The following is a 26,992-nucleotide window of genomic DNA, read 5'->3' as shown; positions in this document are numbered from 1 at the left end:
TCCTGCGCAGTCTTGCAATGTATCTTTAACCATACAAAAGATTCGTGGCAATGCTTTTATTTCATCCTCATCGTCTGGTTTATTGCTGCCACTTCCCACGCACAACATCAATGACCAAATTCAATACAGCATCAGGGAATTGAGGCGCTGCATATAAAATTTGCACAAGTATTTAAGTCTAATGCTCAGCAATTGATTTTAACTCCCAATAAACAACAAATTGTATGCCTTTGTCAATAAATCTTACAATTATCAGCAAGGAAGCCCATCCTCAGTTTTGCTCTGATACCATGTTGAAATTGTAGAGCCAACATAGAACAGAAAAAACTAAATCATGATTGCAGAGAATGGCACAAATGAAAATTATTATTGATTTGATTCTTTAGGATGATTATTATATTGCAGTACATTGGCTTTAATAGCTTCATTTCCTGTGAATAACCTCCTATGGGAATAACTTCCCAAAACTAACAACTATATATATTTATTATTAAATGTTTATATATTTACTAAACTATAAACTAACCTATATACTAAATAAAAGATGTAATAATCCAACAAATAAAGCTCTTGGTGGCAATCTGAATTTAGGAGGAAGATACACAGCAGCATGTGGCTGATAATAATCAAGATATCTTTTATTTGCCATCCATTCAATCTTTGCTCAGCGTAGATAAAAAGGGATGTTGATCTATGCCTAAATTTGCTAACCGACCTGCTTCTTTGTTCTTTTTTGTATAACAATGCATGTAGTTCACTTCCTCGAGAGTACTTTGCTACCAGAGAAATTTATTCAACCATGTTCTTCAAGACCCAATTGGGCATCTCACCGCCTAAACAGATATTTATAATAACCTGTGAATTACCTTCCACTTTCAACTTATGAAACCTGCTTGTTTAGGTAACTTTATCTATTAGTTCTACAATCCATATAGAACAAATCACCATAGACGAACAAACCCTTATCTGCTCTTACCACAGCACCTGTCCCTGCTAAGTGTAGGTTGCCTCTTACTGCACTGTCAAAGTTCAGTTTAAAAAACCTTCATTGAGGAGAGACCATTTACTTTGTTTTCGAATATTAATTTATTTATTTGTCTATTACCCTTTTAATGGGGTAAGTTTAAAATTAAATTATAATTCTAGTCTTCTTTATTTACATCTTGATTCATAGAGGAATGCACAAATAAATAATATGAAACTTTATCAAAATGGAGACCTCCTCAACTTGTAGCCTGCTCACACTACTTACTTTCTGGAGTGATCTGGGGAGAAGTAACATTCATTATTTATTGAAAATTTAAAAGAGAAGATGGAGGTTCATAGAGCTTGGAGGCAAGACTATAATCCCAAAATGGGCTAATTTGGTTTTGTTTGCATGTCATGGATTTCTTCAAGTGTTGGTTTTTGTACAAAGTTAATCTTTCATGGCTAAGGAAGATGCTATTTTGCCATAGGATATGGCCCTTGTGGAAGCCTTACCTTGTACCTTTTTTTGGGTTTGGTACCCCTGCCAAACTTTTGCCATTACATCTACATTCATGTAGTTAAGTTATGATGACTGTCCTAGGCTGAGCACTGTCCTTCAAAGGAACGGACTGATGCAATATTCCACAGGAGAGATTTGATGTGGCAAATGAATTTCACCTGGAGTGATGAGAAGCATGCAATTGGGCTGCCCTACATTTCCATTTCCTTTTCTTTTTTCAGAAATACATTCTTCCAGTTTTAATACATTGTTTGCCATGCTGCTGCTGGTTTTGTTCCCCCACAGTTGCCCTGAAGCATTTCTAGGGCAATGAGATGGAAGAAAACTCAGATATTTACACAATTCTTTTATAATTGTTTTATTGAAATGAAGAGAAGTAAGATTTCTATGCAATTTGTTTTGGTTTTAATACTTTCCTTATCAGTAATTATTTAAGAATCTATGAGCAGGATTCTATTATCTAATAATCGTAAATCAAGAAATGAGGATTCATTGATTTTATTTGCTTTTGAATTCTGAACAATTTGTTTTGACCCTTATTGTTATGCTTTTATAAACAGATGCGTTGCCTTTTCTTTGTACCTGAATCCCTAGTTTGACCTGGAATCTATTCAATTTATGAGCATGAACTCTTGTTTAAAGGCACACTGCAAAGATGAATGAGTGTCTGTGTGCAAGGAATTAAATTTTGTAGCTTTAAAGCAGAATCTTAAGTGTTATACCTCAGTTTTAGCTAGGCTGAGTAATGTCCCGCAAAATTCAAAACCAGTGAGTTCTTTTTCATGCCTTCTAAAATCTTTTTGATTCTGTTTTTAGAAATGTACATATCCTTAAAATAACTATATTTTTACGTAATATTGGAAACCAATAATCTTTGAAGTCTATATTTCATTTTAATAAATATCTCTTACAACCAATATTTAAACCATAGAAAAAACATGTCCAAAGCTTGAAAACAAACTTATCCCGGTAAACATGTAGAATAGTTTGTCTCTCCACAAATCTCATGCAGGCCAACATCCTAATCAAATTATAGGCTCTAAGAGAGTGAACCAATTAACAAACCAATTCTCACATGCCTTTCAAGAAAACCTTGTTAGGCATGGTAGGAACATAGTATCAGGAGATTTATGAAACATGAAAAGATTTATCTCCTTTAGATTTAAAGAGCTAAATATTTTCTCCACATCAACAATGAACTCCAATGTCATGCCCCCACCATGATTGCACCAACCAAATCGCAGCCTCAATTTATAATAATCACAGGCAACAGCATAAAAATCATTTAGATGACTAGAATAATTTTCCCAGGCGACAGCATAAATAGTATTTAGAAACCAGCTGAGATAATATAAAAGGGAAAATGATTTCAATTAGCTATTTACCAAATGGGCCGACTAAATGAAATATCTTAAGGCGGCAATTAATAAACATTTCCTTCCTGCAATGCTTCACGAAGAGAGGTATACCTTCCCAAATGAAGGGGTATATAACTCCCTCCACTAAGAGAGATATAAAAGAAGAGAAATTTCATTTGAGAGGGGCAACATGGGAGCAATTATAGGATTCTGAAAACAAGTGAAAATTAGAGAACACAAAGGAAAACTAAGATACAAAGCAGAAATAATATTGTCTTCAGCAATCATACTATTTTGAGATAAGTTTTGAGTATAATATTAGATTATGAATTAATAGAAGTATTGATGTACTTTGCAGAAATCAAGTGATTGCTGTTTGTAAGTAATTTTATTGCATTTCCTTTATGATTATTTACTAGCAAATACATATAACAAATTCCTATAGGAAATCGGTTTTGAATTTATTAGAAATGGCTTGCAAATAATAAGAATGACCAGCTTTCCGAGTTCATGAGAGATGGAGTACCGGCCTTTCCTACATCAAGTATGCCAGACCAAGATGGATGGATTGGAGATCCTACAATGCTTGTTGGCCGGGAGGCAAAAGGGCTCCTGGGCTTGTTAAGGAAGGCAGTCTTCATGCGTCTTATCAAGCACACCACCTTGAGATGGGTGGATTGGAGATCCTGCTATGCTTGTGGGCTTGGAGGTAAATGAGTTCTCTTGGGCTTGATCAAGGAGAATGGTTAGCCTTCAAGGTGGATTGAGGGATAGAGTGGACCAAGATTCTGCCATGTTTGTGGGCTTGGAGGCGGATGAGTTCTCTTGGGCTTGAGGGTCTTTTCAAGTACGCCAGCCAGAGATGGATGGATAGGGAATCCACCCATGCTCTTGCAATACAAGGACAACAATATTTGAGATTGCGGTTTGCAAACGTTTCCAACGAATTCCAAATATGGTTAGTATAGGAATATGCCTTGGAATAATTATTAATGCTATTGAGGTACTTTGATTTAAAAAGGAATGATGCTCATATGGATTTAAGTTATTAGGAAATCTTGATATTTAATGTTAATTCTTTGTAAATTTAGATGTTATCATATATTCTTGCTTCTTAATGATTATTAATTCATATTGTTGTAGGACCTAAACCGAGATTAACTTATATAGAGTATTACATTAGATAATTTTTTAATAAAGTTATGTTTGTAAATGAGTTGCATTCTTCGACATAAGTTGGAATTACTATTCTAGGGCAAAAAGGGAGAAGATCCCAAGAAGGGACATTACAATTGGTATCAAAGATTTGATCCCAATAGCCCACATATGAAAAGAGAGTTTATGCAACTAAGCCAAAGAGCTCAAATGGCATTAGAAAGAGAAAGAAGGAAACTTGCAGTAAGTAACAACCCTACTCAAAGTGATAAAATAGGTGAACAACTAGGAAATGAATTGAGGGCCTTAATGGAATAAAACAAGAGGATAACCCGATTGCTTCTCCAAGCCCTACAAAACATGAACAACATAATCAACACTCTTAGACCCAACCAAACTAATGGGAGTGACCTATCAATTCTAATCGCTTGAGGAATAACAGTAGAACACCATTTTGGGCCAACACCATCATTCTTACCTAGGGAAGAGCCAACAAGAGAAGAAGAAGAAACTAATCCACCTGTTAATGACGTTGACGAATATGTTGAGGCCTACTCAAGAATTGACCCTAAAATTAGGAGAAGCATCATTTAGGGAATATTGTGATGCTAGGGCACGATATACCCCTAGAAAGGAAAAAAGACATCCTAATAAAGACTTATGTCAAAGGGTGAGTAAAATGACTCTCCTCAATTTTGATGGATCGAGAAAAGTCACTGCACATTCATGGATCCAAAAATTGAACATATTTCTCCCTTAGTCCCACGACACAAGAGTATGCTATCAAATTTTCCATTTTACATTTGAATGGGGTTGCGCATGATTGGTGGCATCATGGTATCATTACTGAAGGGCACAAAAATATAACAAACAACAATAAATTTACACAAAAGCTCATAGATTGATTAAAGCATTATGAAAGGCACTTAAAATAACTAACACAATCAAAACAAGGATCGATAGAAGATTATGTGCTGGATTTATCAAACATCCAAGGTTTGGTGAGTACCTTGATCTCACATCTCTTCAAGATGCAATCCAAAAGGCCTTGAGGTTAGAAATCACAACAACAAAATAAAGGAGCTATTTGAAGAATATATCTTGAAGGTCACATAACCAACCCTCGTATTAAAGAAATTGGAAACCAAGGACATTACCTCCTCGATCACACACACCAAGGGAAGACAGGTCAGAACTTCAAAAAAAGGGATTGTGCTTTTATTTTAAGGAGAAATGATGGCAAGGCATAGGTGTGAAAAAAGAGGACAGACACACAATTTAGAAGCAATATTGGATGAAGAAATGAGTGAAGAAGAATTTGAAACTCAAAGAAAGAAAAGTAGACAAGACTATGAATAAAATGGAACACTAGCTACACTCTCGAGGACACCCAAGTACCAACCTTTCCAAATTCATAGTGTTCTATGAGGACATGAAGTGTCTATCCTAGTAGACAGTGGTGCCACCCATAACTTCATTGATGAAGGATTGGTTACAAGGATGAAACTAGAAACTGAAAATTTGAGGGATTCATGGTGGCCATTGCAGATGGGTTCACTATTCCATGCACACAAAAGATCTGACACCTGAGCATCGCATTAGGAAGACATCAAATTGAGGACTTCTAAGTGGTGGTTTATTTGATGAGTCTCCAAGGGTAGTATCATCCAAAAGAATGGAGAGAGCCTTTAGACATGGACAAGTAGAGTGGGTAGTGTTGTGAGGTATCCACACATCGCCCCATTGCAAATGGGGACCCCCCACTTTTCGCTTTTTAGGGTTAATCCTTCTCGTTTTCTAGGTTGTCTTAGAGTCTTTGCATTGAAGGGATAGAGTTTCTCAAGTAGCTAGAGGGTTCATCAAGTCAGGTTGGTCTCCTGAGGTTGGAGTAAAGACAGTCAGTTGTCAAGGCTTTTGAAATGAATGACTTTTATCTTGTTTGCAGGGTTATAATTGAAATGGGAACTAAGAAAATCAAGTAAGTTGAGCATGATAGGTAAATAGAAGGACTCCTTTGTATCATGCCTAGGTTTCTTGTGTTATCTGATCATACTTCTAGTTGCAAGCACAAGCCTTGGTTGTTTGAATGGTGTCCTCCTTGAATTTTTGCATTTAGCTCCCATACCTTACCAATGTTCAAGAGCGAACTTTGTCTTTGAGTCCCGTCCTCCCGAAGGTCATAGAGCGAATTCTCACATCTTGACCTTGTCCTTCCAAAGGACGGTGAGTGAAATTCTCACATCTTAACTTCGTCCTTACCTTGGTCCAAGAGCGAACTGCACTTTGGGTCTTGTCTCTTACTAAGGACATAGAGCAAAATCCTCATCTAGGTCATGGAGCGGGCTTCTTGACTTAGTCATGTATCTTCCATCAACTTAGACCTTGTCTTTGGAGAGATCATGAACCGAGACTTGATAGGGCCTGTCCTCCTCAAGGTTGTGGAGCGAATTTTGTCTTGTCCTTACTAAGGATAGAGCGAAATCCTCCTTTAGGTCATGGAGCAAGTTTTCAAGGCCTGTCCTCACCATGATCATAGAGCGAATTCACCTCTTGAGTCTTGACCTTGTCCTTGGTGATTAGCATGCCTTTTCCTTGCTGATGGTTGAGCGAGCTAGAATCTGAGCTTTGTTAGAATCAACTTCTTACTGGCTGATCATAGAGAGAACTTGAAGATGAGTTTAAGAGAAAACTTTATTTAGTATTATGCCCTGTCCTTAGGTCGGTCTGAGAGCGAACTGTCATGTAAATCTAGTCCTAAGGAAGGTCTCAGAGTGAAATTTGCACTTTAGGGCTTGTCCCTACTAAGGACACAGAGCAAAATTTGCACTTTCGGGCCTGTCCCTGCTAAGGACACAGAGCGAAATTTGCACTTTCGGGCCTGTCCCTGCTAAGGACACAGAGCGAACTGCCTTAGGAGGCTTATTCTTAGAGAGGACAATAAGCGAATTGCTAATAGGTCTTGTCCCTAGCAAGGACAGAGAGTGAACCTCACTTTGACCATGTCCTCATGAAGGACACAGAGCAAAATTTTTATATAGGGCCTGTCCTTGCTAAGGACATGGAGTGAAACACTTATCTTGGCCTTAACCACCCAAATAACATGCAGCAAATTGATGAGAACATGCTTTACAAAGGTCAGCAAATGAATTTTGATCATATAGGTACTATCCTAAGCAAGGACAAAGGGCGAATTTCATCTTAGAAGTCTTGTCCTCTCAAAGGACAGTGAGCAAGCTTTATTATAAGGTCCCGTCCCTAGCAAGGACATAGAGCGAAGTCACTACATCAAGCAAAGTTCATGTACCTTACTCACTTCCTAGAGTGATTTTTACCAAATGGCATGTACCTTACAAGGACTTTGGAGCGAACTTTTCAAGTATGTACCTTACCAAGACCTCAGAGCGAAATTTTTGAAGTGATGTACCTCACTAGAGATTGGGAGCGAGTTTCACAAAATGATGTACCTTGCTGATGATTGAGGGCGAGTTTTATCAAATGATGTACCTCACACTCCTCCTAGAGTGAACTTACCTAATTGATGTACCTTAGAGAGGGTCTAGAGCGAAATTCCTTGAAGATATGTACAATGCCTCTTAATTTGATCGAATTGCACCTATAGCATGTACTTTGATTAAATAGGAGTATGAAAAGATTATAAATCATGTGTGTTTGATGTTTATTTGTTTATTTTGTAGAAAATGAGGAAAGAAATGAAGAGAATCCCATTGGAGGGGGATCAAAACAAGTGTCCTAAAGAGAAAGTGTCAACATCAAGATCAAGCTGCAAGGAAGATATCAAGGAGACTTCATGAACGAGCACAAGTAGATGACTACACAAATTTTTTTTTACCAATGCAAGAGCAAGATCTACAACAACATGCAAAGGGAAGGCTTCATTTACAAGCACAAAATACCTAAAGAGGAATCTTGATTCTCACCACACCCTGGAGGCACGAACAGATAAGAGAAGTATTAAGGAGAAATCATACAATCGCTCCAAGGCAAGCAAGTGAGGATGAAAGAATGACTTAGCTACGTCAATACTGTTGGCCATTTGGTAGAATTGATTATGTGTTGCATTGATGTTTTGTCATTGATGTCAACACTAGCTGTATGGATGCTTTACCGACACCCTTCTGGTCTCGGTAGTTTAAGTGGTTTCTATTTAACTTGGATCCGGTAGGCTCCAGTATAGTCTTGTGATGGAATTGGCTTGCTCATGATACTTACACTCATATTTGGTCAGTTGGTTTTGGTCTGGTGATTGGATACTATCCTGTTTGCTTAGAAGATTGGTTTTTGGTTCCGGCGAGGGTTTCACCGGTTGAGCTTTTGATGGAGATCTTTGATGAATTGCATAAGTGGTGTTGGTGCAGCTTCTGATGGAGTTTCAGGATGCTGTTGGTGATCATGTTCGAGACTTGGTGGATGGAGATCATTGCTGAAGCGTGTGGACCTATACTTGGTCTCAGTTGATCTAGGTTATGGACCGACTTTAATGTAATGTGTGGATAGGATCTATTGATGTATTTCCGGGATGTCTTATGTGTTGATATTACTTGTTTGGTCTAAGGCCGACATGGTTTGTAATTATGTAATTCGTTTATTATCTGGTGGTTGACCTGATTGTTTATGGTTGAGGGTTTGTATAAATAGATGTAAGATCTCATTGTAGATCATCATGGTTAATGTAAGAGGTCATGGTCAAGGAATGTAATTTGTGAATAATGTAATATCATTCAGGCAGAGGAGTTGGTCGATCATTGGAAATCGAATTGGGTTTATGTAAGAGGATTTAGTCCTCCGATATTGAGCTTAACTGGAACTGTATTCTGGCATAGGAGATGCTATCTTTTGCAGTTCAACACTTCTCCGGATCGTAGTCTAGATTTATATGTAGTCAGTGAGGCTCCTTTTGTGATGAGCAGTGTGCGCTAGGCTGTTGGCCTTCCTGCAAGTGCAGGCCCCTTCATTGTAATTCACATACTTACTGCAGAAGTATTATCTGACTGTGGGTAGGCTTCCCACCGTGGTTTTTCCCTTTATCGGGTTTTCCATGTACAAATCTTGGTGTTGTGTGGATGGTTTTTATTCTGTGATTATTGCTTATGCTTAATTGATTAACTGCTATTCCGGTATTATTGTTTTGGGTTCCGGTATTAAAGTTTTAATTGTTGAATGTTCCTGTAATCTGTGACAACTGATTCATCCCCCCCTCTCAGTTGTCTTCCGGTTACCTGAACTGTCTAACAATTGGTATCAGAGCTTTGGTCCTCTCTGCAGAAAGCTTAACCGCTTGAGGAAGATCTTATGGCGACTAACAGTTCAAGTTCATCCAGTTCTTCTGGAGCTATCTTTCGAAAGAATATTTTGAGGCTTGATGGAACAAATTACACAGTATGGAAGATTCAGATGGAGACTCATCTGAGATGTCTTGGCAAGGAGATTTGGGAGATCACACAGAATGGTGTCACACCCTATAATCCGGGATTTGACAATCCTCCTCCTGCAAACCTAGACAAGGAGATTGAGAATGATTGTAGAGCAAGAGAAGCCCTCTTGTGTGCACTTTTTGATCAACAAATAATGGGATTAACTGACAAATCATTTGGAAAGGCTATATGGGATAAGTTGGAGACTCTTAATGAAGGTGACCCTACAGTGAAGATTGCTAAACTTGATGGTTACCGGGTGAGATATGAAAACCTGAAGATGGAAGAAGATGAAAGGATTACTGCATTCATGGAAAGGGTAAATGAAATTGTTATGGCAATTCAATGTTGTGGTGGAACTCTGAGTGAAGATGAAATTGTTTCTAAAGGCCTGAGAGCCCTACCACTGGCTTACAAAATGAAGGTTACTGCTATTAATGAGTTGAGAACAATGGCTAATACATCTGTCAACAAAGATACTTTGGTTGGGAAACTATCTGCTTTTGAGCTTGAGGAATTTGGACCTTTTGGAGCTGTGAAGATTGAACCTTCTTTTCATGCATCTACATCTGCAACCAGTAAGCAAGACTGGAAAGCTTTATATGCAAAGGAGTTAGAAGATATGAAGAGAGAAGATGATGAGTTTGAGCAACTTGAAGCACTATTTGCTAGAAGAGTACCAAAAGGACCGGTAGGAAGTAAGTATGAAGGAATAACACCTTTTAAATATTTTGCATGTAATAAAATTTGTCATTTTGCATCTAGATGTCCTGAAAGGAATTCAAGATTTGAAGAAAGAGTTAAAAGATCATTTAAGCCTAACCCTGGATATCAGAACAAATATAAATACAAGAAGAACAAAGACAAATCATGCTACATAGCGGATGAGGAAGGCATTATTGATTCAGATGATGAACCGGCAGAAGACTCTGCTAGTGGATCCAGCAATGGGAAGAAATGGGTGTTCCTGGCTATCAAGGAAGATGATCCGACACTAGAAGAGAATGTACCTGAAGAGAAGGCACTTGCTGCTAAAATTGAAGACAAGGATGAATGGGTAATTGATAGTGGTTGTTCACATCATATGATTGGAGATAAAAAGAAGTTTGTGTCTTTGCAAGAATTTGATGGTGGACTAGTTAGATTTGGAGATGACAAGGCATGTATGATTAAAGGAAAAGGAACTATATCATTCGATGGTAAGAAAAATACTGACAATGTTTATTATGTTGAAGGTTTGAAGCATAATCTTTTGAGTGTAGGACAATTGGTAGATAAGGGATTTCAATTACAGTTCAAGGATGGAAAATGCAAAATCATTAACAGATCTGGCTTGGAGATTGCAACCGGTACACAGACAAAAGGTAATATATTTCATTTGAACTCTGGTGAGAAGACATGTTTGATAACACAGATTGATGAGAGTTGGCTATGGCATAAAAGGCCGTGTCATGTGAATTTTGATTGCATTGTGAAGATCAGTTCAACTAAGGCAGTTAGGGATATACCTAAGATTATGAAGCCCTATAATCCGGTATGTAAAGAATGTCAAATGGGTAAATAGGTCAGAACCTCTTTTAGGAGTATAAAGATAAATCAAATGATGTTCTTGATCTTATTCATACTGATTTATGTGGCCCTGCTAGAGTTAAAAGTTTTCATGGTGATAGATATTTCATGCTAATCATTGATGATTATTCTAGAATGATGTGGGTTATTTTTTTGAGAGAAAAATTTGAAGTATTTGAAAAGTTTAAAATCTTTAAGGCTAAAGTAGAAACTGAGACAGGATTGAAGATTAAATGTTTGAGATCAGATCATGGTGGAGAATTCACATCCGATGAGTTTACTAACTTTTGTGACAAGCATGGTATAAGAAGACAATTTTCTGCTCCCTGGACACCTCAACAGAATGGAGTTGTGGAAAGGAAGAACAAAACTATCTTGGATGTTGCTAGAACAATGATGATGGAAGCTAATCTACCTCATATCTATTGGAGAGAAGCAGTGAGTACAATGGTTTATACATTCAACAGAGTACATATCAAAGGGGAAATCGGTAAGACACCTTATGAATTATGGTTTGGCAATACACCTACAGTTATGTAGTTCAAAATTTTTGGTAGTAAATGTTATATCAGGAGAGATGATACTATTGGGAAATTTGATCCTAGATGTGATGAAAGCAAAGCATATAGATGTTATAACAAGAGATTGCAGAGAATTCTGGAGAGTGCTAATGTCAAAGTAGATGAGCTGATAGAAGTCAAATCAGAGTTTATGAGAAGGAACCGACAGTGGAAATGATTATATCTGAACCGGTAGCACCTTTACTGGAACAAAGAGTTGAACCAGTTACTCCGGTAATATCAAAGAATTCTACGGTAACTGAAGAACAGGGAAGAGGAACAGAGAGTCAGAAGACTCCTAGGTATGTGAGATTGAATCATTCTGAAGATCAAATCATTGGGGATAAGAGCTATGGAGTGATGACCAGAAGAAGACTGACAACTAATGAGGTATGTTTAATTTCACAAGTTGAACCGGTATCAGTAATTGAAGCATGTAAAGATGAACATTGGTTGAAAGCTATGGAAGAAGAATTAGATCAGATTGAGAAAAATAACACATGGACTTTGGTTCCCCGGCCTAAAAATAAAAATGTTATTGGAACTAAATGGGTTTTTAGGAATAAATTAAATGAGGATGGTCAAGTTATAAGAAATAAGGCTAGATTGGTTTTTAAAGGATATTCTCAGAAGGAAGGAATTGATTATGGAGAGACTTTTGCACCTGTAGCTAGGATTGAAGCTGTAAGATTATTTCTTGCCTATGCTGCTTATAAAAACTACAAAGTTTATCAGATGGATGTTAAATGTGCATTTTTGAATGGGGATCTTAATGAGGAAGTTTATATTGAGCAACCTGATGGTTTTTCAGTATTAGATGATACAAATATGCTTTGTAGGTCAAGGAAAACTTTATATGGATTGAAACAAGCACCTAGAGCTTGGTATGCAAGTTTGGATAAATATCTTTTGAAGCTTGGTTTTACTAAGGGCAGTGCTGACAGTAATTTATATTATAAAATCACTGATGATGATATACTGATTGTTGAAGTATTTGTTGATGACATTATTTTTGGAGGTGAAGATGAGTTATGCATAGAATTTTCTATGAATATGGAGAAAGAATTTGAGATGTCTATGATTGGTGAGATGAAATTTTTCTTAGGTTTGTAGATTACTTAGATTTACAAAGGTTTTTTTATCTGTCAAACTAAATATGCTAAGGAATTATTGAAGAAATTTGGTATGGGAGATTCTAAACTGGTAAGTACACTTATGGTTACAAGTGAGAAATTGACAAGAAAAGATGTTTCTGCACTGGTAAATCCTACAAGATACAAATCTATGATTGGAGGTCTGCTTTATTTGACTCAAATTAGGTTTGACATTATGAATGTTGTTTGTATTGTTTCAAGATTTTAGAGTGATCCTAGAGAAAATCATGAGATGGCGGTAAAAAAGATTTTTAGATACTTGCAAGGTACATTGGAATATGGCTTATGGTACCCTAAGGATGATAACTTTACTTTATGTGCATATACAAATGTTGATTGGGTTGGAGATGTTGATGACCAGAAAAGTACTTCCAGTGGAGCTTTCTTTCTTGGAAAGAAGTTGGTTTCATGGATCAGCAAGAAACAATCATGTACTTTTCTATCTACAACTGAAGCTGAGTATGTTGCTGCTGCTACTAACTGTACACAAGTTTTATGGGTGAAGCAAATGTTGAAGGATATAAAGGTGGATTGTGATGCACTGGTAGTTATTCACTGTGATAACTCTGCTGCTATTGATATATCAAAGAATCCGGTATTTCATTTTAAAACAAAGCATATATCTATCAAGTATAACTTTTTGAAGGAGAAGGTGGACGCAAATGAAGTTAGACTGGTTTATGTGAACACTTAAGAACAGATTGCAGATATTTTCACTAAACCTTTATCCAAGGAATCATTTGAGTACCTGAGAGATAGACTGGGAGTTTCTGCCCCTCCGGTAGAGACTTTATTGATGCGGTTCGACATCAGTCCGACATGCATTATCTGAGATACTATTCATTCCAGCACTGATGTGGGATGCTACTGCTCAGGAGTAGTTAGCTTTGTGATTTAGAGGCTTATGTTTTTGCTTTTATATTTCTGTCAGATTTCTGGCATTGATGTCAAAGGGGGAGAGATAGTGACGTGAAAAAGAAAAAGAAAGGGGGAGAGATATTCAGAGCTTTATAGAGATATTATTCAAAGGGGGAGAGATATTGATATTCAAAGCTATATTCGGGTGATTGTTGGCTGTCTTCCACAGGGGAGATTTGTCTGGCATTTCTTGGTACTTATATGTTTTTCATATCTAGTGTTGCCATCAATGCCAACGGGGGATATTGTTGGCCATTTGGTGGATTTGATTATGTGTTGCATTGATGTTTTGTCATTGATGTCAACACTAGCTGTTTGGATGCTTTATTGGCACCCTTCCGGTCCCGGTAGGTTAAGTGGTTTCTGGTTAACTTGGATCCGGTATGATTCGGTAGGCTTCGGTATTGTCTGGTGATGGAATTGGCTTGCTCATGATACTTATACTGATATTTGGTTAGTTGGTTTTGGTCTGGTGATTGGATACTATCCTGTTTGCTTAGAAGATTGGTTTCTGGTTCCGATGAGGGTTTCATCGGCAGAGCTTTTGATGGAGATCTTTGATGAATTGCATAAGTGGTGTTGGTGTAGCTTCTGATGGAGTTTCAAGATCCTGTTAGTGATCATGTTCGAGACTTAGCGGATGGAGATCATTGCTGAAGTGTGTGGACCTATACTTGGTCCCGGTTGATCTAGGTTATGGACCGGCTTTAATGTAACGTGTGGATAGGACCTATTGATGTATTTTCGGGATGTCTTATGTGTTGATATTACTTGTTTGGTCTAAGGCCGACATGGTTTGTAATTATGTAATTCGTTTATTATCTGGTGGCCAACCTGATTGTTTATGGTCGAGGGTTTGTATAAATAGATGTAAGATCTCATTGTAGATCATCATGGTTAATGTAAGAGGTCATGGTCAAAGAATGTAATGTGCGAATAATGTAATATCATTCAGGCAGAGGAGTTGGTCGATCATTGGAGATCGAATTGGGTTTATGTAAGAGGATTTAGTCTTTCGGTTTTGGGCTTAACCGGAACTGTACTCTGGCATAGGAGATGCTATCTTTTACAGCTCAACACTTATGCGGATTGTAGTCTGAATTTATATGTAGTCAGTGAGGCTCCTTTTGTGATGAGTAGTGTGCTCTATGTTGTTGGCCTACCTGCAAGTGCAGACCCCTTCATTGTAATTCACATACTTATTGCACAAGTATTATCTGACTGTGGGTAGGCTTCCCATCGTGGTTTTTCCATTTACCGGGTTTTCCACGTACAAATCTTGGTGTTGTGTGGATGGCTTTTATTATGTGATTATTGCTTATGCTTAATTGAACAACTGCTATTCCGGTATTATTGTTTTGGGTTCCGGTAGGATAGAGGATAGAGGATGTCCCTAAAACAGCCTTTAGATGTCATTTTGGGCACTTTGAATTCCTAGTCTTACCATTCAACCTAACCAATGGCCCCGCTACTTTTCTATCCGGCATGAACCGCCTATTTAGCAAACAATTAAGAAAATTCCTCTTGGTGTTCTTTGATGACATATTGATTTACAACAAAACTTGGGAAGACCACTTAAGACACATTGATGAAGTATTGGGAATACTTGAGCAATAGTCATTATTTGCTAAAATGTCCAAGTTTGAATTTGGAATGGACAAGATTTTATATATAGGGCACAAAATTAATGCCCAAGGAGTTGGCATTGATGAAGGAAAGATCAAAGCTATAAGAGGCTAACCAAGACTAAGAACCTTGTGATGTCCCCTTCTAGTTGACATCTGTCAGTTGAGTAGATTAGCCTATCACTGACCCTCGTAGGCTGATGAGGTTGGGTAGAGGGTCCTCCAGAGTTTGATTCACCACCTTCAGAGCAAGCACTCCAGGTTTGGTCTTCGTTTGAGGTCTCCAGGACTCCGTTTGAGATACTTTCTATTTTTAGCAGTCCTGCTATTTATAGCAGTCCTGCTATTTATAGCCAGTAGGTTGGGCAAGGACAGATTATGGTTTGGCAGTCTCCAGATCAGACGGCAGGCATTTCTGATGAATACTTAGAGAGATATTAATATTTAATTATTTTTAATTAAATATTAAATGGCGAACTTTAATGTTTTAATGTTTTAAAAGTCACTTTAAGTTATAACTTAAGTGAGGGTCTATTTCTCATCAGATGGGGCTAGTTTTTATATTAAATGGAAGATGATTTATTTTTTGACACTTCAATAGTCAAAAACAAATAATAAAAGTTAAAACATCATTAAAGGCCAAATCGCACCTTTCTTGGGAATCGTGCCAACCCTAAATGGAGAAGATTAAAGAAGATTTTAGGTCTTCTTTTCATTATGCTAAGTTTTGATATTTTTGTTTGGAGCTCTGAGAGGAGTTTTGGCCAAGGGTTTCAACAGAAGATTCTTCTGCAGTGATTAGAGGTATCAGTACAGGAAAACGTGGGACTCTTGTACAACAGCATCAGAGGCTGTGAAATATCAGTTGATCTTGCTCTTACAGTTGGTTTCATTCAGGGACCAAGTTTGTGCTTATTAGTCAGAGAGGCACCGTTGTTTATCAATATTTTGTTGCTGCAGCAAACAAGGAAACAAAGATACCCAAAGGAGATAATTTTTGATGGCTGTACGGCTGCTTGGGGAGTAGCGCCAATCACCTAAGGGGCTGCGATTTGCATGTTGGAAGGATCCAAAAAAATAAAAAAATAAGGAGAAGGTGCGCCTAGCCTAGAGTCATCCATTGAGCTACCATGCAAGCTATTTGGGTTAGTCTGGAGTGAGTTATAGCATGCTGTCATAATGGATTGTGAATGACCAGCAAGGAAGAAATAAGGGTTTCCAAAAATTCTTGGTATTTTTTTTCAGTTCCTATCTTTTATTGTCTGTTTATGTATTGAGGGTAAATAAAGGTTGAATACATGTAATAAGGGTTTGATCAGTTTATTACTGAATTAGAATTGATTTCTAGTGTTTCCCTATAGTTGCCTTTTGTGCTTAAGTTTGTCAAAATTATATTTGCTGTTACAAATTTGCAAAGAACACACTTGAAACGCAACAGGTTCAGTTAAACGTCAGTTGTCTCAATTGAGGACCTTTTAAGGTTCTTACATTGGCATCAGAGCTAAATCCTACCATCCTAAGGGTTTAGCAGTTACATGCAGTCGCAGGAAAAGGGTTCACACAGGTATTACACACGCAGTAGAGTCCTCCTTGAAGGAGAACAAAGCAATAACAAGCAGTCAGATACTATGGGTGACAGGCATGCAGGTAGTCCACCCAGAGGCCACAGAACTGAGGATGAGGAGACAAGAGAATTTTTTAGGACTATGGCTACGGGGCAGCAGCAGGTTGCTCAGGCTTTACAAGCACTCACCACCATGATGGAGCGTATGAATCCTCCAAATCGAAACAATCAAGAACCAGAGGACAATAGGAGTGTAGCCAATATTCCTAGACCTCACAGGGTAGCTACATGCACAGTTGACAAGCCTTCAAGGCCTAATTTCTTGGCAGAAGAACCTGAGGATGTTGCCAGGGCTGAGGTGGAGCTTGTCTTTGTTGATAATGTTATGATGGTACATGATGAGTGGAGTCTTCTTCCACCTGATGTGAGGCAGAATTTGAATTTTGATCAGTTCATGAGGCAAAAATGGGAGGTAGAGAGAAACAGGCAAGAGAGGAGGCCTCGTTTCCAACATAGAGATCTTGAGTTCGCCACAAGCAAGCTCACTCTACCTTATTATGATGGCAGCGGTGCAGTTACAACTAGGTCTTGGATCCATAAACTGGATACATACTTCACACTGAGACCCATGATTGAAAGGGATGCAATTAAGTTTGCAACCTTACACTTGGACGGTACTGCACATGAGTGGTGGCATAACGGACTCATCACTCTCCAACATGATGAGATTACCACCTACCAGGAGTTCGCTGATTTGTTAGTAGAGAGGTTTGATAAGAAAGATCCTGAGTCATACTTCCGGGAGTTAGCACAACTGAAACAAACAGGGAACTTGGAGGTGTATGTTTCAGAGTTTTTGAAGTTGTCATGCATGGTAAATAACATGTCAAATCAACGGTTAGTAGTTTTGTTTATAGAGGGACTCATGGAGCCTTTGAGAGGCTGGGTAAAGGCATTTGATCCCCCAACACTTCTACTTGCCATTAAAAAGGCACGGAGTATGGATGTGATAACCACTCAGAATAAATTTGGGTCAAAAGGATCAACATCTTTCAAAGCTAATAGGAATTTCAGCAAAGGGAAAGAAAAATCAAACTTTAAAAATGATTACAAACCAAAGCCAGCAGCCCCTCCCTTAGATCGGGAGACACTTAACGATTTAAGGCAGAAGAAACTCTGTTTTTATTGCAAAGGTCCATATGATGCCAACCATGATTGTCCTTTGAGGCCTAAGGGCAGGGCAAATAGAGTAATGTGGGCATATTATGAAGATTCTGAATCTGATCATGAAGGTCAGCCTGCTGGTTATGAGGATTTAGAGGCTGAAGATGACACACAGGGTCCTCTGAGACTTGACAAAATGGATGCAGAAGTTGATGAACACCTTAAGGAGGCACTTCTCACGAGTATTCAGCAGGAAGGGTCATTTAGAATGAGAGGAGTACTTGCTGGTCAGAAAGTTATTACACTGCTGGATACCGGAGCCACACATAACTTTATTGATGCCAGGTTGGTGGAGAAGAGAGGAATCCAAACAGAGGAGTTTGAGGGCATTCGTGTGAGGGTAGCAAATGGTTATACTTTAAAGTGTAATAGGATGATCACACAACTCCCATTACGTGTAAACAATTATGAATTCAAGACTGATTTCTATGTGGTTCAGATGGGAAACACAGATTTGGTCCTTGGTATGAAGTGGTTGCATGAACTAGGCAAGTTTACACTTGACTTGCAGGAGATGGAGATGTCTTTCACCATTGATGAGAAAACACATGTGCTGAAAGCGATTAAGGACAGCAATTTCAGAATGATTACACTCAGGCGGATGGAGAGGCTTGTACACCATGATCAGACTGAGTGGGCAGCAAAATGTATGATCATGCCCATACAACAGGATGCTCAAAAAGTTGAATATCATCCTAACATTCAGATACTGAGAACCAAACATAGCAAGGTTTTCAGTGACATACCATCAGGGAGGCCACCAGATAGGGGTTTTGAGCACATCATTGAGCTAGAGGAGGGAGCGAAGCCAGTGATGATTACTCCATATAGACATCCGAAGCGCTTGAAAGATGAAATAGAGAAAACCATATAGGAGCTTCTGGCCATGGGACATATTCGGCCTAGTAAGTCCCCCTTTGCTTCTTCAGTTGTTTTGGTGAAGAAGGATGGCACATTGCGGATGTGTATTGATTACAGGGTCCTGTTGTGACGTATTCACACATCGCCCCATTGCAAATGGGGACCCATGTTTTTTGCTTTTTAGGGTTTGTTTTCTAGGTCTTTTAGGGTTTTGTTAGTTAGCCTTTGCATTTTGAGTGTCGCCCAGGTGATCACATGGATAAGCAAGTCCGGCTTGAGTGATGTCTTGATCCTGAAATTTGGCTAAGTCTGGAATGTCCTGAAATTTGGGCTAAGTCTGAAAGTCCTGATCCTGAAATTTGGCTAAGTCTGGAATGTCCTGATCCTAAATTTGACTAAGTCTGGAAACTGAAAAACCTCAAAAAACTAGATTTTGCAATATAACTCCTGGAGGTCTGAAACCACTCTCAAACATCCTGAAAGTATATATGGAATATAACTTATTCTATGTTTCTTCTTTCTTATACTTAAATGTTATATTCCATTAAAATTGTCCTGATAGAGAGTTCGAAAAGTCAAATTCGCTCCTGTCCCTCTCCAAGGGTCCAGAGCGAAAAGCGCTCCTGTCCCTCTCCAAGGGTCCAGGGCGAATCGCTCATGTCCCTCACCAAGGGTCCAGAGCGAAAAAGCTTAGTGGAGTCATTCCTGACCTTGTTTGGACAAATTGAGACATCAAAGGCATGATGGAGGACAAAATGAACGTGATAGAGCATCCAGACTTGATTAAGGACGATGAAATAATGGAGTAATTGTCTAGAAAGGTAAATTCGCTCCTGTCCCTCACCAAGGGACCAGAGCGATTTTATTCATATACACATTTTTAGACCTTTTTTGGACATTAACTTTTATTCATAGCATGAAGTAAGATGATATCTTCCTTAGCCAAGACATTTTTTGATGAAAATTGTAACGATTTGGCCTAGAGAGCAAAATTCGCTCCTGTCCCTCACTGAAGGACCGGAGCTTGAATTCCAATTTCGCATTATCCTTGCAAGATTTAAGTGGTTTCCCGATTTGAGGAGGTCAAGGGAAGTATGTTTTGCCCGTTGAATATAACTTAAGTACGCCACAATGAAGAAAATCGGCCTAAGTAACAAGTTCGCCCCTGTCCCTCTCCAAGGGACCAGGGCTATTATCAAAGGGCGCTCCTGTCCCTCTCCAGGGGACCAGAGCAATTTTCCCTCAAGGCAAGTTTTTGGCAAAAGGAAAGCAAGTTTCGCGTTTGAGGTGGATGGAGGAAGACACAATCGATCCGTTGAAGATAATTTTCGAAGCTAGCAAAGGACGAATTGGCTTGTAATTGCAAAAGTGCTCCCGTCCCTCACTGAAGGACCGGAGCTTGAATTTCAAATTTGCACTGTTCTTGCAGGATCAAGACAATTTTATGATTTGAAGAGACCAAGGAAAACATGATTTATCCATTGAATATAATTTGGAAGGCTAACAAAGGACGGATAAGCTTGGATTTGCAAAATAACTCCTGTCCCTCACCAAGGGACCAGGGCGAAAATGCTTTAAAGTGCACTCATTTCAAAGATCGAATAAATTGAACTCGAAATTCTAAGTAAAAATGCCATCTTGGACGTCAAAAATGAGGTCTTGGATGTAAAAAACAAGAAGTGTGAGGTCTAGCATGAGATCGCTCCTGTCCCTCACCAAGGGACCAGAGCGATCTTGTTAATAGCCATTATTTCCATGCTTGGGCGCCAAATATCCTTCAAATTACATTAAATGCCAGATTCGATAAAACCTTGAAATATTTTTTTGCATTTAATAAAAGCGCATGGTATTTAATAATTAATTTTGAGCCTAAAAAATCGAATTTTTTTTAATTATAAAGGCATTTAAAATTAATTATTATTATTTTAAAAAATAAAATAAAATTGGAGCGCTTGGGGTATTATTTAATGTTTTTATCAAGTCGGCCTCTTCTTTTATTAATTTTTATTTATTTTTTGCCTTTATTTGCAAGGTCGGCCTCATGGGTAAGTGGAAGGTGAGCGCTCTATATATTGGAGTTGTTTTTTTTCACAATTCAAATCATTCTTGCATTATCTCTCATGCGAACTTGAAGAGCAATTTGAAGAGGGCGAAATTCATCTTCAAGGCTATTGGAGAGGAGAATTTCTTGCTAGATTGGAGGATAATTTCCAGATTTTTGAAGACATTTGAAGGCGAATTTCCAGATCTTGAAGAAGCTAAAGGTGGTGGAGTTGATGCTTGTGAAGACTAAAGGGGGCGCATTTTGCTAAAGGGAGTCTTGATCTACATTTTGCCTAGCGAATTCTCCTATTTTTGCATCATTTTTTTTTAGAATTAATTCCCAAGTGGAGGTATGGCGTAATCACCATGGCACCATTTTTGAAGATTTAAATTTTGCTTTGAAAATCCTAAATTAGGAAATGATAATTCAAAGATTTATCATAAAGTTTCCTATTTAAAATCTTGAATCTTCCTTTTAAAGTTTAATTTTTAGATTTCAAGATATATTACTAATTTTGAAATGTTGTGTAGGTATCAAGATGGCGACTCCCAAACTCGAAGGATCTACAAGTCGGAAGGCTCTCATCAAGGACAATCAAGCCAGATCAAGGACGGTCAAGCAAGGACAAGGATGACCTTCTTCAATCCAGCCTAGCAAGGACAAGGGCGACCTCCTCTAGCCTAGCATCGACAAGGACGGCCTTCTTTGGACTAACGTCATCAAGGGCGACCTCTTCCAATCCAGCATTCCAAGGCGAGGTACATCATCATCCTGCACATCAAGGACACAAGAGGTTAGAACAAGGGTTCGTTGAAGAAGCAGATAGTTCCAGATGAATTAATTAAAGCTAGCTTCTCAACAGCACCAAGTTGAATATTTACCAAGTTACAAGTGTCAGACAAGGTGGCATCCTAGTCATCACTTCTCCAGTCAGTGTGGTCCACCTCAGCATGTCCAGATTCAATGTACCTAACTCATGGAAGGTGGCACAAACTCCGATGTACCTACCCTAGCTATCCATTGGTTGAATTTTCTAGAGAGGACATGTGTCCTAGCAATACAATTTTATCATTGGTCAAGCATTAAATGTTATGTAATGGTTGTAACAAACCCTAATTAGGGTTTTCATTGTAAAATCTTGGCCATTGATCTCAAATCGATCTAAGCCATCGAATTGTATTGAGGGCACTATATAAACCCCGACTCTTCATTTTGTAAAGGCAATGAGAGATAGTATGTAAATAGTTGAAGTAGTTAGAAGATAGAAAGTAGTTAGAAGGTGATTAGAATAGCAATTAGAGTAGAGTAGAGAGAGAAGGCAAAGGTTGTTGCCAAGAGGTTGTTGTAAAAGACTTGTAACTTCATTGAAGAAATGGTGAAATTTATGGGTCAATTCGACAATTTGCATGGTCTTTATACTTCTCATATTTGATTTCATGTTATTAGATGAGTGGAAGAAATATGCTTGATTGATGGTGAAATTCGCATATCCATACTACTAGCAGTTTGTTGATTGCAGACTTGCCTTGTGTAGTCAACTGGAATCGTTCAGCTTAAGCTTAACTTCAATTGTCGCTTCTTCATTGATATGCATCAACCTGATGGTGTCTATGCCTGCAGTGATGATTTGAACATCATAAAGCGTCCCTTCGAAGATCGCACTAGCCTTGTGGAGATGGTCCTGCGATGTCAAAACAAGACCTAGTTAGAGTTTCATCAAAGATCAATCATTGCTCCTACATTCTTAGTATTAGGATTAGATCCTCTCTTCGCCCTCATCTTTTTTCCTTTTTTTCAAATCTAAGCTAGTGAAAATCCTGTGTTCCAGCAATATTCAAAGCAAATCAGAAGTTCAGGCATCAAATGTAAGTCCCCTTGTGATTCCAGCAAATCACATCATACCACAGAGAGCTTATCCACACGTAGAGACCCTACATACAAGAACCTTGAAGTCATCCTGATTGATCCTTTTTCGCGATATCTTCAGCAATCAGAGGCTTTACTCAAGAGAGGATAAGGTACCTTTAGGTATTTTATTCTGTGTTTGATAGTGTACAAAATACACGTCAACAGGTCCTTAATAAGCGGACGATCAAAAACAGATATCCCATTCCACGTATTGATGAGCTCATAGATGAATTACATGGGGCCTGTTATTTTTCAAAGATTGATTTGAGATTAGGCTATCACCAGATCAGTGTTTGTGAGCAGGATATTGAGAAGACTTCTTTTCGTTGTCATTATGGACATTTTGAGTTTGTGGTTATGCCTTTTGGACTAACCAATGCTCCTGCTACTTTACAGTCCACAATGAACAAAGTCTTCAGACATCAGTTGAGGAAATCTGTATTGGTGTTCTTTGATGATATACTGGTTTACAATCGTACTTGGGAGGAGCACCTCAGTCACCTAGATACAGTTTTGAGCATTCTGAGCAGGGAGTCCTTGTATGCCAAGGAATCCAAATGTGACCTTGGAATGACTGAGTTATTGTACTTGGGCCATATTATCAGTGCAGAGGGAGTGCGGATGGATCTCGAGAAGATTTGTGCTATTGTAGATTGGCCTACTCCAGTGAACCTCACTCAGTTGCGTGGGTTCTTGGGCCTATGTGGTTTCTACCGCCGTTTTGTTAACGGTTATTCGTGCCATGCGGCACCTTTGACAGACTTGATGAAAAAGGGTGCCTTCTTATGGACTCCTCAGGCCCAGGAGTGTTTTGAGAGGTTCAAGGAGCTCATGACTTCATGTCCAGTACTTGCTACACCTGACTTCTCGAAGTCATTTGAGTTACAATGTGATGCCTCTGGTGAGGGCATTGGGGCGGTGCTTATGCAGGACAAACACCCTATTGCCATGAGAGTAGGAAACTCCGTGGACCTGAGAGAATTTACAGCATTTATGATAAGGAAATGTTGGCCATAATGCATGCACTAGCCAAGTTTAGACAGTACTTAGTGGGCAGCAAGTTTTGCATTAAGATTGACCACAATAGTTTGAGACATTTCCTTGGGCAGCGTGACTTAAATGACAGGCAACAAAAGTGGGTCAGCAAACTTCAGGCTTAGAACTTTGATATTTCCTATATCAAAGGCACACAGAATGTAGTTGCAGATGCCTTGTCACGTCGTCCCCACCTGAATTCTATGGTCCAGATAGCAGAGGATTGGCGGCATATTATAGTGGCATAGTACGCCAAAGATAGCTGGGCTGCAGGTGTGATAGAGGGGTCAGTAGTGGACAGCAGGTATAAAGTTGTAAATGAATTGATCATTTATAAGGGGAGAGTGTACTTGATCCCAGGATCGGAGTTGAGGAGAAGGGTACTGCGGTTCTGTCATGATGAACCGATAGCAGGACATCTCGGGTTTTTCAAAACCTATAGACAGGTGCGTGAGCGCTTCACATGGAAAGGGCTCAAGGCGGATGTTCTACAGTATGTTAGAGAGTGCCTTGTTTGTCAGCAGAATAAACAGGAGCATACATACCCTATTGGTTTACTTCAGCCACTTCCAATTCCTGACAGGAAGTGGGAATGTTTGTCTATGGATTTCATCACAGGGTTACCGAGAGCGCAGGGACGTGATTGCATATTTGTGGTTGTGGATCGTTTGACGAAGTATGCTCACTTCTATCCGATCACCACCACTTATTCAGCTATTCAGGTAGCATTGTTATTCTTTAGAGAGGTATTCAAATTACATGGGTTGCCTCGGACTATTGTCAGTGATAGGGACACGCGGTTTTTGAGCCACTTTTGGTAGGAGCTTTTCAGACTCTGTGGGACCGATCTTACACTGAGCACCAGTTACCACCCTCAGACTGATGGCCAGACTGAGATAGTTAACAAATGGGTGGAGGGATACCTCAGGAACTATATTTCAGGGCAGCAAAAGGCGTGGGTGAAGTGGATTTACCTCTGTGAGTACTGTTACAATACCACTCACCACATGTCCATTCAAATGACTCCCTTTACAACACTGTACGGGTATGAACCTCCCAGTTTCATTGACTTATTGTTGAGTGACAGTAGGGTGCCTAGTGTGGGAGACATGATACAGGAGAGTCAGGACATTGTGAAGACTCTTAAGGAAAATATAGCCAAGGCACAAAATCAGCAAAAACAATATGCTGATCAGAAGAGGACAGAGAGGTCATTTGAGGTAGGAGACATGGTGTATTTGATGTTGCAGCCTTATCGACAGTCTACTCTCAGGAGGAGTGGAGTAGAGAAGCTCAAGCCTCAATATTATGGCCCTTTCAGAGTAACCAAGCGTATAGGTGAGGTGGCTTATGAGTTGGATTTACCGGTAGATAGTAGAGTACACAATGTGTTTCATGTGTCACATCTCAAAAAGGCGTTGGGACACCGTATTGTTCCTTCCACGGTCTTACCACCCCTGGATGATGAGGGAAAGTTGATACTCGTACCTAAGGCTATCATTGAGTTCAGGGAGAGGAATTTCAGGAGACGAACTATCACAGAATACCTGGTGAAATGGAAGGATTTGCCGGTAGAGGATGCTACTTGGGAGAGCGAGGAGATTTTACAGCATCCAGAGTTGAGATTGCTTGAGGACAAGCAATTTCGAGAGGGGCGGACTGTGATGTCCTCTTCTAGTTGACATCTGTCAGCTGAGTAGATTAGCCTATCACTGACCCTTGTAGGCTGATGAGGTTGGGTAGAGGGTCCTCCAGAGTTTGATTCACCACCTTCAAAGCAAGCACTCCAGGGCTGGTCTTTGTTTGAGGTCTCCAGGACTCCGTTTGAGATACTTTCTATTTTTAGCAGTCCTGCTATTTATAGCTAGTAGGTTGGGCAAGGACAGATTATGGTTTGGCAGTCTCCAGATCAGACGGCAAACATTTCTGATGAATACTTAGAGAGATATTAATATTTAATTATTTTTAATTAAATATTAAATGGCGAACTTTAATGTTTTGATGTTTTAAAAGTCACTTTAAGTTATAACTTAAGTGAGCGTCTATTTCTCATCAGATGGGGCCAGTTTTTATATTAAATGGAAGATGATTTATTTTTTGACACTTAAATAGTCAAAAATAAATAATAAAATTTAAAACATCATTAAAGGCCAAATCGCACCTTTCTTGGGAATCATGCCAACCCTAAATGGAGAAGATTAAAGAAGATTTTAGGTCTTCTTTTCATTATGCTAAGTTTTGATATTTTTGTTTGGAGCTCTGAGAGGAGTTTTGGCCAAGGGTTTCAGCAGAAGATTCTTCTGCAGTGATCAGAGGTATTGGTATAGGAAAACGTGGGACTCTTGTACAACAGCATCAGAGGCTGTGAAATATCAGTTGATCTTGCTCTTATAGTTGGTTTCATTTAGGGACCGAGTTTGTGCTTATTAGTCAGAGAGGCACCGTTGTTTATCAGTATTTTGTTGCTGCAGCAAACAAGGAAACAAAGATACCCAAAGGAGATAATTTTTGATGGCTGTACGGCTGCTTGGGGAGTAGCGCCAATCACCTAAGGGGCTGCGATTTGCATGTTGGAAGGATCCAAAAAAATAAACAAATAAGGAGAAGGTGCGCCTAGCCTAGAGTCATCCATTGAGCTACCATGCAAGCTTTTTGGGTCAGTTTGGAGTGAGTTATAGCATGCTGTCATAATGGACTGTGTATGACCAGCAAGGAAGAAATAAGGGTTTCCAAAAATTCTTGGTATTTTTTTCAGTTCCTATCTTTTATTGTCTGTTTATGTATTGAGGGTAAATAAAGGTTGAATACATGTAATAAGGGTTTGATCAGTTTATTACTGAATTAGAATTGATTTCTAGCGTTTCCCTATAGTTGCCTTTTGTGCTTAGGTTTGTCAAAATTATATTTGCTGTTACAAATTTGCAAAGAACACACTTGAAACGCAACAGGTTCAGTTAAACGTCAGTTGTTTCAGTTGAGGACCTTTTAAGTTTCTTACAAACCTTAACTCATCTAAGGAGATTTCTTGGGCTTTGCAGATTTATATACCGTTCTATTCTAAAGATGTAGTCCATAAAATTAACTTGTTATGTTTTG

At 38.9% G+C, this 26,992-nt stretch overlaps 3 protein-coding genes across 8 annotated transcripts in view; all 3 read left to right on the top strand.

Annotated features, from left to right (window-relative positions):
• Positions 1 to 26,992, top strand: part of LOC131038803 (uncharacterized) — a 46,370-nt gene that overhangs the window by 13,857 nt on the left and 5,521 nt on the right. The window contains exon 1 of one of the 6 annotated variants that reach the window (XM_057971352.1): positions 2,239 to 2,257. The exons of the other annotated variants lie outside the window; for them this stretch is intronic. The gene's annotated coding sequence lies outside the window, so the exon portion shown is untranslated. Of the gene's footprint in view, positions 1 to 2,238; positions 2,258 to 26,992 lie in introns of those variants that run through there. 6 annotated transcript variants of the gene reach the window in all.
• LOC131857345 (uncharacterized) lies at positions 15,744 to 24,719 on the top strand. Its single transcript, XM_059209773.1, has 2 exons — positions 15,744 to 19,027; positions 23,027 to 24,719. Exon 1 carries the CDS (start codon positions 16,796 to 16,798, stop codon positions 18,920 to 18,922), a length of 2,127 nt encoding a protein of 708 aa, XP_059065756.1. The 5' UTR covers positions 15,744 to 16,795; the 3' UTR covers positions 18,923 to 19,027; positions 23,027 to 24,719.
• On the top strand, positions 23,264 to 26,264 carry LOC131038775 (uncharacterized). Its single transcript, XM_057971325.2, has 5 exons — positions 23,264 to 23,867; positions 24,170 to 24,412; positions 24,515 to 24,618; positions 24,718 to 25,446; positions 26,163 to 26,264. Exons 1-5 carry the CDS (start codon positions 23,264 to 23,266, stop codon positions 26,262 to 26,264), a joined length of 1,782 nt encoding a protein of 593 aa, XP_057827308.2.

The sequence above is a fragment of the Cryptomeria japonica genome, chromosome 8 (assembly GCF_030272615.1).
Source record: "Cryptomeria japonica chromosome 8, Sugi_1.0, whole genome shotgun sequence".
Lineage (NCBI taxonomy): Eukaryota > Viridiplantae > Streptophyta > Pinopsida > Cupressales > Cupressaceae > Cryptomeria > Cryptomeria japonica.
Note: the sequence above shows the minus strand (reverse complement) of the source record. Positions and strands in the feature narration are given on the sequence as shown.

Coding starts and splice junctions, on each gene's coding strand:
- LOC131857345 (XM_059209773.1), top strand. CDS start 16,796: ATGCAGTCGCAGGAAAAGGGTTCACACAGGTATTACACACGCAGTAGA.
- LOC131038775 (XM_057971325.2), top strand. CDS start 23,264: ATGAACAAAGTCTTCAGACATCAGTTGAGGAAATCTGTATTGGTGTTC. Junction 24,413..24,514: donor TGTTAGAGAGTGCCTTGTTT/GTCAGCAGAATA, acceptor ATTTCATCACAG/GGTTACCGAGAGCGCAGGGA. Junction 25,447..26,162: donor GAACTATCACAGAATACCTG/GTGAAATGGAAG, acceptor GAGCTCTGAGAG/GAGTTTTGGCCAAGGGTTTC.